This window comes from Neopelma chrysocephalum, unplaced genomic scaffold (genome assembly GCF_003984885.1).
Source record: "Neopelma chrysocephalum unplaced genomic scaffold, ASM398488v2 Primary Assembly neopelma1_26, whole genome shotgun sequence".
Taxonomy (NCBI): Eukaryota; Metazoa; Chordata; class Aves; order Passeriformes; family Pipridae; genus Neopelma; species Neopelma chrysocephalum.
Window position 1 is genome coordinate 19449614 of NW_020897695.1, and position 14628 is coordinate 19464241.

At 38.0% G+C, this 14628-nt stretch overlaps 1 protein-coding gene across 4 annotated transcripts in view; it reads left to right on the top strand.

The window, feature by feature from the left end:
• TPK1 (thiamin pyrophosphokinase 1) overlaps positions 1-14628 on the top strand; it is a 311065-nt gene that overhangs the window by 56495 nt on the left and 239942 nt on the right. For 3 of the 4 annotated variants that reach the window (XM_027675796.1, XM_027675794.1, XM_027675792.1), the window contains exon 2: positions 2094-2168. The exons of the other annotated variant lie outside the window; for it this stretch is intronic. In XM_027675796.1, coding sequence (XP_027531597.1) covers positions 2094-2168 — 75 coding nt within the window. The remainder of the gene's footprint in view (positions 1-2093; positions 2169-14628) is intronic. 4 annotated transcript variants of the gene reach the window in all.

Sequence of the window (14628 nt, forward strand, 5' to 3'; positions counted from 1 at the left end):
CAACAACTGAACATGTAAGAGCCGGCAGCTCTTACGGGCCTCAGTGGAAGCTCTTGGAAGTGTCATCTCTGAAAATCAGCCTCTGAAGTCTCAGTGTGAATACCCACAGACAGGCCTTGGCTTCAAAAATGTACCTCAATATATATAACAAGGGTACTCCTGATGTGCAAAAAATGCTGAAAGTCTACAGCGTTTTCATATGTTGTTACAACTTAAGGGTTTCAAACAGGCACAGAAATGCCTTTTGTTATTCACCAACAGGAATAGGCTTGCAGCACCCATCTGTATTTGTACTACCATATCAGTAAAAGAACCTGTGATATTTGCTGGCTCTTTTCAGTGGAGGGCATCACTAGATGATTATATTTAATATAAGGAGCTGGCAGCCTCTTCACTTAACAATCATTAGGAGATCTGCTGCAGAGGTCCCATTTTGTGAGGCAGTTGGAAATTGGCACTTAGTTTGAATGTATTGTTTTCTGCCTTTCTCCTAAAGTTCAAGGACAAGGCAAAACTGTTTGGACTACACAAAGAAAAAAAGTTTTTTCACTTCCCTTTGTTTACTTGGTCCTCTGACCTCTCTGTTTATTCCCCATGAAAATTTATTCCCCAACTAAATTTATTCCCCTATATATACATGAATTAAAAGGAAGTGTGGACCATGTCAGCAAAAATGGAAGTGGAAGGCATGAGGGGAGGTATTTCAAAGCACCACGCAGAAGATAGCTACGATAATCATGTAGACTTTTTGTTGGAGTAAAAATTATCTAGGTCTTCAGTTATGTTTCTCTTGATACTTATGAAAAGGAGGACAATACTGTTACTTCTGTTCTAGGGAACTGAGGCGTAGAATGGGTCAATGGGGAAACCCTAAATCACTCAAAAGGCAAAATGCAGAATAGTGGTATCCCTGTCACTAACCTTCACTTCCTGCTCCTAACCATGCATTTAATTAATTATTTTAAATATTGCTCCTCCCAACTCTCACCCCAAGATGTTCCTACATCTTCAGGACTTTGACCACTTGTTATTTTCCCTGGTAACATATGTCTTAAGCCACAGCTTCGTCTGTAACCTTCTGCTTCCTGCTGTACAGGATCTTCTCAAAAGCTTAAAAGACTTTCTAGTGATAGAGGTTTTCTTTTTTCAATTACAGTGGCTTCATATGACCAAATAATACTTCATTAACCTGATTGCCTAAGGATATCAAGCTCCAGAGGAAACTTGTATTCCTGTATGATTGGCAAGATAATTAGGAAGTGAAATAATGCAAATCCCACCACAGGCAGCCGTCAAAAGATTTACGTATTTACTCTTTGAATTCAAAGTGTGTCATATCATAAATCCTTTTTTTCTTTTAAGGCTTTTATATCCGTAGGTTTATTATCGACCTTCACAATGCACATTTTGCTGGGGCAGGAGGCTTTATGAGCTCAATCAAGTTGGGCTGGTAAATCCACCGAGATTTTTAGTCTGCAGTATCACCTAGATAACACAGGTTCAAGTACACTTTTGCTTTTACTAGCTTTTCATTTGAAGCTCCTGGGTCATGGGCTTTCATTCTGTATTTAGAAAGTATCTACCAGAGTAGATCTACCACAATTAGAGCTTTTATGTGATATTAAAACGCAGGCACAGAATCCACTGATGGCTGCAAGATTTCTTCATTGGCCAGGAGGGTGGAATATTGGATGTAGGTTAGAAACATCTTCATATGAAGTCACCTACTGCCTTCCCTGTTAATAGAGGGCAGGGTGAAGCTCATGTCAGTATTTGTTGCATCTAGGCAGCAGCAGCAGCAAGTGGGAGATTAAATGAGAGAGCTGTATAGATATGGGGTCCTGTTGAGGGTGGCCTTCAGTAAGTAAAAGTCACTTATAAATTAAATGTTTAATAAAACCCTACCAAGTAAAAGGTATCTAATGAAGTTCTGACAGCTTCTCTGTCTGAAAATGGTGAAACCTAAGAAGCAAGGGAATTTGTGGAGTTGATCTAAGGTGGTTGGACCAAAAGTAATCTGGCAAAAGGAAATTAAAAAAAGGAGAAAGAAAAATCAATATTCTTGCTAATGAGAATCAACATTTATCTTGCAGGAAACCTGAAGTTTTGCCTTCTGATTCTGAACCAGCCTTTAAACAAAGGTCATTTTCATTGTCTGTGGAGCAAAGGTAATAATAACTTACATACATCTTCATTTGCTTATTTACTTAGCTGCTACCTGGCTAATGTACTTCATGTCTGTTGAATTGCAGTGTGGCAATTTCCTCTTTGCTAGAGCAACCTTCTGGTGAGGGCGTAAATTGGCAGAATATGTCCCTTGTTGCTGAGTGCAGCGAATGGGCTGATTATGCAAATTTTGCATCTCTGCATTGCATACGTCAGTGGGAAGTTTATGGACTGATCTGTGTAAGACTGTGGCTTTTCATAGGCAGCTTAGGAGCAATCATTGTTTTGCTGACAAAGTGCAGCAGATCAATGGTGCATTTAAGAGTCTGGAAGCAAGCATTCCTTTAAAGGTCATAAGTGAAATGTGTTAATTTTAATCAAAATAAAATGAACTGTGTAGATATTAAGTTGTGAAAGCGGTGGGAATTTGCGTGCTTGTCAGAAATATGCAAATCAGATTTCACTACCCCTTTGTTAAATATGCACAGTGCTAATCATCATCTCTGCATCTCTGGTATGATAGCTTCAGATTTACTGACATTTTGTGGAGATATGTAAATCTCTACAAGCTGGGAACTATTAATTCCTCCAGTGCAGGAATGTAGTCCTTCAGAAGCTTTCTGAAAAGCCACAGGAACTGTGTCCAACTTGTTTACCAGGATGTGAACCTTCCAGAGATTCCTCTTAACTGACTGGGGAAGATAGAGCTATTTGATTTCACCACAGGCATGAGGACAGGCAGGGGGTAGCTGTGCAGTTGAAAGGAATTGGAATAAGTGGCAGGATGTATTTGTATCACTTAATTCCAGTAAACACAAATTAGGTGCCTATATAGCCAGACAAGTGAGAAAAAAAGGGAGAGAGCTGCACTACGTGATTCAAAGCATCTGAAGAAGTCCTGTACCCCAAATGGGCTCTCTTTCATTTGCATAATCAGCAAGAAAGGTAAGTGGAAGGGCTGTCAAGTTATTTTATAGATGTGATTCTACTTATTTTTGCATTTAAAAAGATACACTGAGAGACCTGTTCTGTATCAAGTAATGAAGGAAAGAAGGTGAAATATTTTGATCTTTCCTGTTTTGAGGGTTGAGGTTAAAAAAAGAGACAGCAAACCAGACATGCACAGTTAATGGCAGTATTTGGTGTGTTGTAGTACCTTGCACGTGTTGCTTTTGTGCTGTGTTCTGTTAATCAGACTTTGGTTTTGTCTGTCCTTTAGAATTTTAAGTCTTCCTCTTTTGATCTAACCTTCTGGCATGGAGTGCTTATAACTGTAACACTAATGGTCTCTTAACTGTAGTGCTTCTGTAAAGGTTTGGGATAAGAAGGTGAATAAAATCGAGTAGACTGAAGACTGCCTTGTGTGAAACTACCTCAATGGGTTCCTGTTCTCTGAGCATAATTGTGTTGAAAGTGATTATTGGTGCTGTGAATAGTTTTCCAAAGAGTTTGTGAGACTTAGGAGCAGAAGTCCTATTTAAGCTAATAAGACTAATGCTGGTAGATTACTTTCAGAAATAGGTGGATATTTTCTATCTAAGTAAAATGACAGGAAGGTGGTGACATAGTGGACCTGAAATGTTTTTCTTCAAAGCATCTTCAGTAAACCTTAGTGAATTCAGGACAAGGTTTTGGCAATGCCTGGCTTACAATGCTAGTGGACTACTGTAGATATCAGCAATCTTCTGGATCCTACTTCTGAAAGAGTTTCAGCACAGAGACTATTGCAGGACTAGGAGAACCTGGGGATTTTGGTATGGGAACTGAAAGAATTTCTGAAAGAATGAAACATCCTTAGAAACTGTGCTTGATGACCAACTGTATATGTTTGAGATCTCATAAATGAGTGATGAGAAGGAAAAAATGGGGCAGTTAATCCACAGAATATTGCCAGCTACACAAATTAAGGGGAAAAGGGAGAGAAAAATGGAAAGGAAGAAAAAGAAGATAAAATATTGTCCATCTTCTCTAAGCTACAGCAATCTTGGGTGTTACACTGAGTATAGAATGTGTTATTTTCAAGTAGATTGTACCCTGTCAAAATAATTCATTTCATTAGCCTTGTCAGTTTAGCGTCAAGTAAAATTGAAGGTGTGATTGATATGTTCTGAGTTTAAAAAAAAAATCACATCGATAAGTGTGGCTATTCTAGGCTGAAATCATCCCAGGTGTAACTCCTCTTGACCTCAAGAAGAAGTGGTTGCAGCTAATTAGCCTTTGTCTTATTAGACTTGTGAGAAATCTATTTTTACTGACATACTTTTGAAAAGAACTATTTCAGTCTGTACAAGTTTGCATGAACTTCCTTCCCTGTGCTTTGTGAAGGACATTGATCAGTTTTCATCACTTCCAGAGGACATCTTTTACCACTCTTGCCATACTAGCAGGGTGACAATAGTGAGTTAGTACAAGTTAAAGACTATATGATTTTAGTTTATTTTATTCACTATGTAGTAAATCAATCTAGAACATGTTCCTTTTGTGTTAGGTACGGTCATGCAGTATTAGTGCTGTCCTAAAGGATGAAATTTCAGGATGAAATGTGGGAGAAGGGGTAGTTTTTCAAAGCAGGATGAAGAATAACATGACAGAAAACACTGGTTGTTCCCTGAAGGATTTATTGGGTTGGGTATAGTGAGTGGCAAGTGGCAAGCGAAATTGAAGAGAATAGGTCAGTAAAGGGGAATAGGTAAGGGAAAAAGCTCTCACAGTAAGTGAAGCTGATATAAGGACACTGAATATGGAAAAGTGAGGTGGATGCAGAGGGTTGGAAGTAGACTATGAGTAAGCATAAGGCTGGGAACATCAGTCAAATCTATCAAAAGTAGCTGCTAATGCAGTGATTTTTACCTGAGGAAGTTGTATGGATTCCCTTGCAATCGTAATCCTAATTGTGGAAAATATATGGAAGAATCAGGGTCCTGCTTTCCTCAGAGCTGCACATTTTTCTGTCTGTGAAGTCTCTGTAAGGAAGACTGAATCCAGTATGGCCTTACCTTAACAACACCCTTACACTTTCTAAATTCCTGCTTATGTGAATTTTCTAGTCTCTAGGGCTACTTTGCAAGTGGTTTCACATGTAAATATATCTTTAACAGAAATTACTCTGAATTTAAAGTCTAAAACTGTCTTTATGTTGTTTGAAAAGTACAGAAGCTCAGGCTTTAGTGGCTGAAAACAGAATGGGCTTTCTGGAGAGTTAAATGAAAGTTCCTGAGGCTTTGATTCTGCTCTTTAAAATCTCATTAATCAGAAATGCAATGACTTACTTATGCCAAGAATTTCAGCAATGTCTAGTGATTGCAAGTGCTTCTGTTTTTTGATGTCTCCCTAGGGAAGAGGCAGAATTATTGCAGTGCTGAGAAATTACCTCTGTAAAATTGTCTCAAGTTCAGGACCTGAAAGTTGTTTCCTGTTTCTGAAAACATTGTCCCTACAAGCTACTCAAATGATCCAGAATTGTCTTCATGTCCTCAGCTGATGATAGGATGTTAAATGACTGTACATTGTAGAATACTTTCCTTTCTTAAATGTTGACAGTTACGGCTGTAAAGAGCAAGGAATTATGCTTTGAAAAATAAGATTATTATTTCAAGAATCAGAGTAAAATGGCAACATTCTACAGCAATCTGATGAAGTTGTGCTTTACAGTAAGAAAATGGGTCCGTGGATATTTTTCAAATCTTTCAAGGGTTGTGATACATTGGCCACTGTGTCTTCCTCAAGAGGATTGTGATCTTTTTCTGCAAATAAAGATGTTCCATGAAAGCTTTTAATCAAACAGAACATGCTGAAGTAGTTTAAATATTAGCCATTTATACTACCAAATGCCCTTGGCTGATGTACTAGAATAAACTACCAATATCCTTTTGGTACGGGCTGACTGAATCCTGACAAGGATTCAGTGTTTAATGTTGGATAAGTAGATGGGAAGGAGACATCTGTGAAACCGGACTGCAAAAATATGTGCCCTTCAGATGTACAGTGCTAAAAAGTCCCTTTCATGGACCCTTCTTTTCAATGAAGGAAGTCGGGGTCTAGCTATGTTTTCATATGCTGCCCTACTGACAGCACTGCCAGCCACTTCTCTATATGCATAGTATATAGTCATTTATGACACTTTGTAGATTGTGATCATGGAGGAATTCCAGAAAGAGGAATGTTGCCCACCCTGGAGATTTCATCTCTATATTTTAGGGGGGAGAATCTGAGTTAACAGAATGCATCCTTCTACACTACAGCAGCAGTGTAATAACTGAAGTTCAAACTCTGTTAAATTGTCTTCATGTAAACTATATTTTTTTGCACTACCTCTGTTGTGACTGCTTATCCATAAATTGAGGGTTTTTGCAAGTTTCCATCTCTATCAATACCCATATTGCAACAATCAAAGTGTCTAGTGGATTTCAAATTGTTCTTGAATGTGAGGCACATTTCCTATCAAGGTCAGCCTGCTGTGTGGTGAAAATGCTGCTAATGAATGGATGGTTAGCACCTGGAGGTGAGTTGCATTGCAAAATATCTCCTCTTATGAGTAATCAAGTTGGGAAAGGTGCTAATTTGGTATCACCAATTTCAGAATCATCTCTCTTTGAATGCCACATGCTCCTATGCATTTTATGTTCCATTTGCTTTTGTCTGCAATTTTATTGATGACTGATATTTTGAATGTCTTCTGTTGAGGTCCAAGAGCTGTATGTAAAGGTAAATAAGATGCAAGTGGTGATGTAAAGCTCAGGTAGATATACAGAGGGGAAAGTAACAGATTACTTGGAACAGTTGTATTTTCTCAGAGCAGAGAAAAGGATATTATAGTTTAATAACAGGAGGAAAATAACCTGACTTTCCCTGGTGCTATTTTTTCTTGTCCATAATTGATACCTTTTCCTCCATTGTCTTTAGTGGTTCAACTCACCCGCACTTCTGGAATTATTGGTATGTACAGCCATTCACTTGCCCTTTTACCTATCATCAACTAACTTGCCTTGTTGGCATATGGTGAGCTTTTTTTTACCTTTTATTTTCATTTCTAGCTGAACTTACTTGTAGTATATCTCAAATTTGTACTGGAACCAGAATTGGCAGCTGGCATAAAACTTGAGAGAATTCAGAGCAGCTACTATTAATAAATAGGAAAATGTTCATAAAAATGGTGATTGGGATGTCGCATGGACTGGTATGCTTTATTGCACTTTCCAGCAGGCATCCAGACTAGCAGTAACTTTTACTGTGGGCCTCAGCAAAACTATTCTGTTCTTCCCTGAGAACAGAGGGACTATGTTCTATTAGATTCTGGATATGTCAAAATGAAGTCCATTTTTTCCACATTTGAATCAAAACACAAATATAATTTTCAGTTTGTATTCAGTAACTTAAAGTAGCTGTTCCATGCCACTCAATTTAGATTTTAAACAGCATTTTGTTGTGGTGGTGTGCCTGTTGTTGGACTACACACAGTGAGTTAAGGTCCTTCAACCACAGGAGTCTGAGAGAAGTTGTTTAAAGTGTTCTTAAGGGTAGGGAATCTGTGATTTAAGAATATGAAAATCTGACCCTTTCTAGGGCTAGCTAACCCCGTGCTTTAAGCTTGGAAATGAATCACAGAATCATTAGGTTGAAAAATACCTCCAAGATTATTGAGTCTAACCTTTGACCAATCACTACCTTGTCAACTAGACCACGGTACTAAGTGCTACATCTCGTCATTTCTTAAACACCTCCAGGGACAGTGACTCCACCACCTCCCTGGGCAGTCCATTCCAATGCTTAACAACCCTTTCCATGAAGAAATTCCTCCTGATGTCCAACCTGAACCTCCCCTGGTGCAGCTTGAAGCTATGTCCTCCTATCTGGTCAGTTGTTACCTGGGAGAAGAAACCAACCCCCACCTGGCTACAACCTCCTGTCAGGTAGTTGTAGAGAGTGATGAGGTCTCCCCTGAGCCTCCTTTTCTTCAGGCTAAACAACCACATCTCCCTTAGCTGCTCCTCATATGACTTACCCTCCAGACCCTTCACCAGCTTTGTTGCCCTTCCCTGGACATGCTCCAGCATCTCAGTGTCTTTCTTGTAGTGAGGGGCCCAGAGCTGGACACAGTACTCAAGGTGCAGAGTAGTATCTGGATCTTAGTACATGCAGTAGTTTGCATTAGCAGGGATTTGGGGAAGAGAGTTTTTCTAGACTACACTTTGCCTATGACTCAGTGTATAAGCTTGACGTCTACCAGATTTTCATTGTTGAACTGGAAGCTTTATATTTATCTTCATAAAACTAAGCTTAAAACTCTGGAAATACGGTAAATTTTCCTATTGGTGACTGTATATTGTTAGTGTGTGTCTGGTTCAGAATTGGGGCTCTTGAGAAACATAGCCTGGGTACGTGAACCTAGGAGTTTGCAAAAGTGAGTCTCATTGATTTTTGTGAATTTTTAGATAGTTACTAGCAAAGCTGAGAACAGAGCTGAGCTTCCAGGTCTTTTGGATAGTTCAAGTTTACTCACCATAGTAGAAACTGTGATAGAATGAGGTCTTTGGATAAAATTTGAGGCATACTGGGCTATTTTTTTTTGGTGGTGGTGATTTTAATTTTCTGCAAATCCAGCAGATTTGCAGAATTCTGAGATCTAAAAGGATTTTTTGTTTGTTTAATGGATTTGAGATTTTTTTTTTAAATTAAATAAAAAAGAGTAATTAAGATTCCCCTCTGTGATGCTTTGAAAAGCTAAACCCTGCTGAGCTGAAGTTCAGAGTAACAGAACAATAGAGAATTACTTTGAAGTACCAGTGAGAAGCATAACAGATGATTACAGCACAAGAAAAAAATGGGAGGTTATTAAAGTGCTTTTTCTATGAAGCCAGGATGCAAATCCCATTAGGGGAGTGCTATTGTCACAAGATTTGCTCTGTAGATGCCTTTGATAGCATCGTGTTATATATCAGGTTACCATGATGTTTCCCAGAGGACTGTTGAAAGAAGGAGCTTTGGAAAATATTGTCGGGAGAATGCTTTGGAGCACCCCAAGCAGAAAGAGAAACATAAGGCAATAGAAAAAAAAAAAAGATTCATAGCTCATTTTGTTAGTATTCAACAAGAGAAATGGTACTGGGAATGAACCCAGGGAGCAGGGGTGAATGCATGAGGTTAGCATAAGTAAGACTTGTGACAGAAAAGAGCAGGTTCTTAATCTCATAAAAGGAACACTTGGATTTTCACTGCCTCAAGCTACACAGTGAAAAGCATTTAAAAACATTGTTTCTCTGGGAGTTACTACAGGGCAAAAGTATTGTTTTCATAGCTATAGCTTAACATGAATCCACTACAAGGGTAAAGTGTAAGGTCTTGTCAAAGATGGATGTTATTTAGAGTTGCTGGTGTCAGGGTCTTTTCACTGGCTGTGATGGCCTTTGGATCAAACCATTGTGTTATAGTCTTCCTTTTTCTCTTACTCCAAGGTTGCCTTAGGGCAGAAAAACTGTTTTACTTTAAAAAAAAAAAGTTACAAAAAACCCAAAACAACAACAACAACAAAAACCAACCAACCAACCAACCAAAAAACCAACCAAACAAAAAAACCCAAAAACCAACCAAGGAAAACCAAAACCAAATAAACTAAACAAAAACAAACAAAACACAAACCCCAAAACAAGCAAACAAAAACCAAAAACACTAAGAAGCCCATACTGGTGTAAATGTCTCACCTTGGTTTTCAAATCGTGATTGCTTTTGAAAATTGTATCTCCTCTTCTTAATTTGCCTAAATCTGGTTATATTTCCAGATTTTGAAATTTGGAAGTTTTGATTACTTTATTACCATGGTTGTAATAATAACTAACTCAGGCAGAGAACAGTTTAACTCTTCTGTAATATGTCGAGACTATGCTAGTATTTATTAGCTACTTGACTGATGGAGTGTAAATCCTTCACTGTGTTCAGGACCTGAAGTCACATCAGTAGTTTGAGTTTGTGGATGTTGGATTGCTGGTATTCACATCTGAATGGTTTACAGACTGTCTTGCACTCACCCGTATTATCAAGTATTAAAATTGAACTTTAAATCCATATAAGTAGAAAACAGCTAATTTTTCTGCTCTACTCATTATCTCTGCTCTTTTGTACAGGTAGGCTGTTTTGTTAGATTTCAGCATTATTTATGTTACTAAAAATAGTACGTGCATTTGCATTTTGAAAACAGCATAGTGAGATTTTTTTTTTTAATGTGTAATTGGTTAGATTTAGGCAAAAAATTAGCACCTAGAAGTGGAACAAGTATTGTGGCTATTAACACTCTTTTTTCTCACAATTCTTTATTTAATACACTGAGGAGATGAGGGTGATATACCTCAGCCTGTCTTTGCTTTCATTGACAGTGAATTGCACTGCAACAGAAAGAAAAAATTGACATATATTTCTCATTATGGAAAATTCCATTGACCTCAGAAAGAATGGGGGCAACCTATAATTGTTAGGGGTGTTTTACTATCATCTTCCATTGTTGGAATCTTTATGACTAGCAGCCTGATGTAGAAGCTCTTGATATCAATATGCCTTCAGTTACTTTGAATTAATTTGGTTCAGACCTTCATAAAATTCTTTCTTTAGAGAGGGCCTGCCTCTGTTTTCACTGAAATAAAGCTTAATGTTAACTTTGGTGTCCTGGATAAGGTGTAAGCAATTGGTTCAATGTAAGCTGCAGTAGCAATGAAGTAATTTGGTACTTTAGAGTATGAGTATTATTCCATTGGATTTTCTTTTGAAAAATCCCATCTGCTTATGTTCAGAGCCCAAGGTCTGGCTCATCAGGAGTTCTGTTTCTGTCAGTATAACTTATTCAGCAGGTAACTAAGTTTTTCCTTGTGTTTGAACATGCACTCGTCTTTCAAGCTTCTTGATGTTACCTACATCAAGTACTTGGCGTTAGCTCCCCTCTTCCAGTAAGCCGTAGTAGTCCATAGTATTAGCTTGGTGTTTGTGAGGTGTAATAAGCTATCAATAGTTGACAGTCAGGTTAAACTGGATAGTAAAATCTAGAACAGCACCCTTGAAATGTGTTTCATCCGAGGAAGAAAAGAGAAAGAGGGACTGATTTGACATTGCAAGTCTTTGAAGAGGCCCCAAACATTTTGAAGTGGAAGAACTGGGGAGGCTCAGAATGCGTCTAGACTGCGCTATTTGAAAATGTTAAGTGGCCTACAAAGAGCATAAATTTGTAACATGCTGTCACAATGACTTAAAATTAATTTGGGGATATGCCAATTCTGTACTTTACTAATAAACTCCAGATATTTACAAAGAATTTTGAGTAAGTTATTTAGCCTGAGAAAATATATGGTTCAACAAAAGAACACAGCTCGTTTTTTAATATAGGGTTAAGGTGGGTCCGTTGGACTTTGAAGTCCTTTGAGGTACAAAGCAAAAGTGATCTAAGTATGGTATCTGGCCCAGATCATACCAAAAGTAAGAGACTTTAATTATCTTTTGGTTTTGAATGCCCAGATTGCCATCTTAAATGGACTCTGGTTTCCCAGCCTTCTCTTTGACCAATCCAGGACTGAGAGAGAAGCTGAGCACTGAGCAGCTGAGGCATGCAGTCTTGCAGTACATATTAACAGCTTGGCCTATGTTTCATCTTAATTTAAAACCACTGAAAACCCTGAATGTTTGAACAGTCCATTTACTGTCTTGACAGATAATCCAAGATAAAGGGAATGAGAATTATACCTTCTATTCCTAGGAGGATAAATATTAAGTTCCTTACTCCTCACACAGAACATGACTGCCAACAAATTGCTGCTTTGCAAAGCAGCGACGTGGTATACACTCTCATTCTCTAAAATCTTCTGAAGTTGAAGAAGTTTAGGAGTCAGGAGAAGAATTTTCTAGGTGAGCCTACATCACAGAAGCAGTGTAGAAATAGTCTCTCTCTAATTTTCATCGGCGTTTTTTTCCTATCTCAGTTTAAGTAAACATGGAAAATTGCATCCTCTGGGATGGATACTACATATGAAGGAGCCTCTGTGGTCATTCGAACTTAGATCTTTTCATTGCTAAAAAGATGTAAAATAATTACAGATCTGGAACATGATTTCTGATGAGGTTTCTGAAGAAAGTGATTAATATCAGCAGAATGTCCTCAAGAAGTCACAACATTTGGTCACTGCCAAATGAATTGCCCTTAGCGTGGCATAGATCACCTGTCAACTCTTTAACTGAACTGTGTAATCATTTTGACAAATGTATGCAAGGCCGTTATATAATATCAAAAGCTGTATTTAAATTGCAGGAAGGCTTTAGATCATCAGAAGATGCTTCTGTCATCAACAGTAGTCTCACCAAGAACTTAGAGCCAGGTGAAACATCTGAATACTTCACAGAACTGTTTTAGTTCACTCCACTTACCTGCTTAGCCAGAGACTCAGAGACTGTGCTTCTTGATTTGTTTTCTGAGGTTGGATAACTGTTTCAAAAGTTACTGTGGGAATGGAGTGTGAGCAAAGACATGGGCAGAGAGAGTGGGAGAGGAACATGCCCAAGTACATAGAGCATTACTGTGTAATCTATCATTTTTAGGAAAAAAAAGATTAGGTCAGGACAAAAGAGATTGCAGCCAATTTTAATTCCTGGGAATATTGACATATTAAGGAAGTAGTCTGGTTCTTTTAATTTGTCTATACATTGTCCTTGGTGGTGTTGTAATATAAATAACTGATATTAGCAACTGTTTGACAAAAGTTACAGTCTTCTTTTTTTTTTTTTAAAGTTTTTGTCTTTCCCTCTGCTTCCTGAAAGAGAATAGAAAGCGTAAGAGGTTTCATGAGGCATAGCAAAAGTCTACTAAATCTCACACTGACAAGGTTTAAAGTTGCTTAAGTAGTAATGCACTGGGTCCTCCAGTTATATCTCACTTAACTTGGGACATTAGTTTCTTAGTTTCCTGAGTTGATGCCAGTGTTTTCCTCTCAGTCAGTCTCAGGAGATCTGAGTTGTCTGCTGGCTCTGCACAGAAATTTAGATATGTCTACTAGGTACCTAAAAGTGAGGAGGTGTGTAGACCTGAATAGGAGCTCAGATGTCAGGTTATTTTTATTTCTGTTTCCTTGGCCAGTTTACTGCAAAACCAAGAGGCAAGTGAAACAAGAGGTGTCTATCTGCTTTATTTAGTCTCAGTGTTGTCTTCTACCTTCAGATCTTTCCCACTAGCCATCTCAAACTTGCCTTCTCTATTTAGCAACAGGGGAAGGACAATGAGGTTAAGACCCTGGAGACTGCAAAGCTATCATCTAATTTTGAACACGCCTTGGTTGTCCTTTTCCTTGACCACCTCTTTTTCTATAGGCTTATGCACCTTTGGCATAAAGCAACATTCTCCTTAGAACTTTGTAAAACCCAGATACATATTAACAAGGTATCTGAAGTTGACCTTTTGTCTGAGAGGGAGATTGCTAATGCTCTTTGCAGTGATTTGTGAAGTTTTCTTTCCTTGGTGAATTTAGGATCAGTTTAGTGTTTAAGCTTACTTCTAAATCATGCATTTAATTTTATTGCTCTTTCTTTAGATCTATAGATTTGAGTGAACATTAATGCATTAGTCATATTTCATTCAGTGATTATAGTGCTTGATATCCTTTGTATTCACCTTCTAGAAAAGCTTTGGCAGCAGAACTGACTATGCCAAAATGGATAAGAAAGGGTAGAAATAATAAATACACTATCCATTTGGTTGGCACAGTTCAACATTTTTTGTTTGTGACCCACTGTTCATCTCTGGGAATTTAAATATTCATATGCAATGTCCTTTTTAAAAATGTGCAGGACAATAGGAAGGCTTTATTGTCATTAGCCTCATAAATCTTTACTAAAAGAGGTTTCTTTTATATTGCAAGTGCATGCCACTACTGTTGTCATTTAGATATTAAGTTTAGAGGCGTACAAAATTTGTTGAAGTTTGCTGCAAGTCTTAGCAGTTTTTGTGGTGTGTAGGATTTTGTGTGTGGGGGGGGTTGTTTTGGTTTTTGGTTGTCTCTATGAATGTGCTGTCTTATCCCACTAGGACTGCTTATAATAACATGAATAACTGCACATTGAACCTTTGTCCTTGCTGATGCAGTAGCATCACACTCTCTAGACCACTTCTTTATCAAGGTAGTGCAGGATGCTGTAGTTGTTAACCCATCTTACTAGCCATAAAAGGTTGGGAAAAAGGATCTTGAGAACACTTCAGGGCAACAAATTCAATTTACATTTTATATGTCGCATTTGCAGTAAAGATGTATCCAGCTCATTCCCAGGTCCAGAAGAATGGTACAATCACTGCCTGAAACTGAATGCACTGCTAAAAAGAAACTATTAAAGATTTTTTTTTAATGGTTTGGGGGTGTTTTAAACCTGTTAATCCTAGTTTGTTTGTGATACTTCTCCTAGCATTGTTTTATAAAAGAAGAATAGCACTTGTTTCTTGTGAATTAG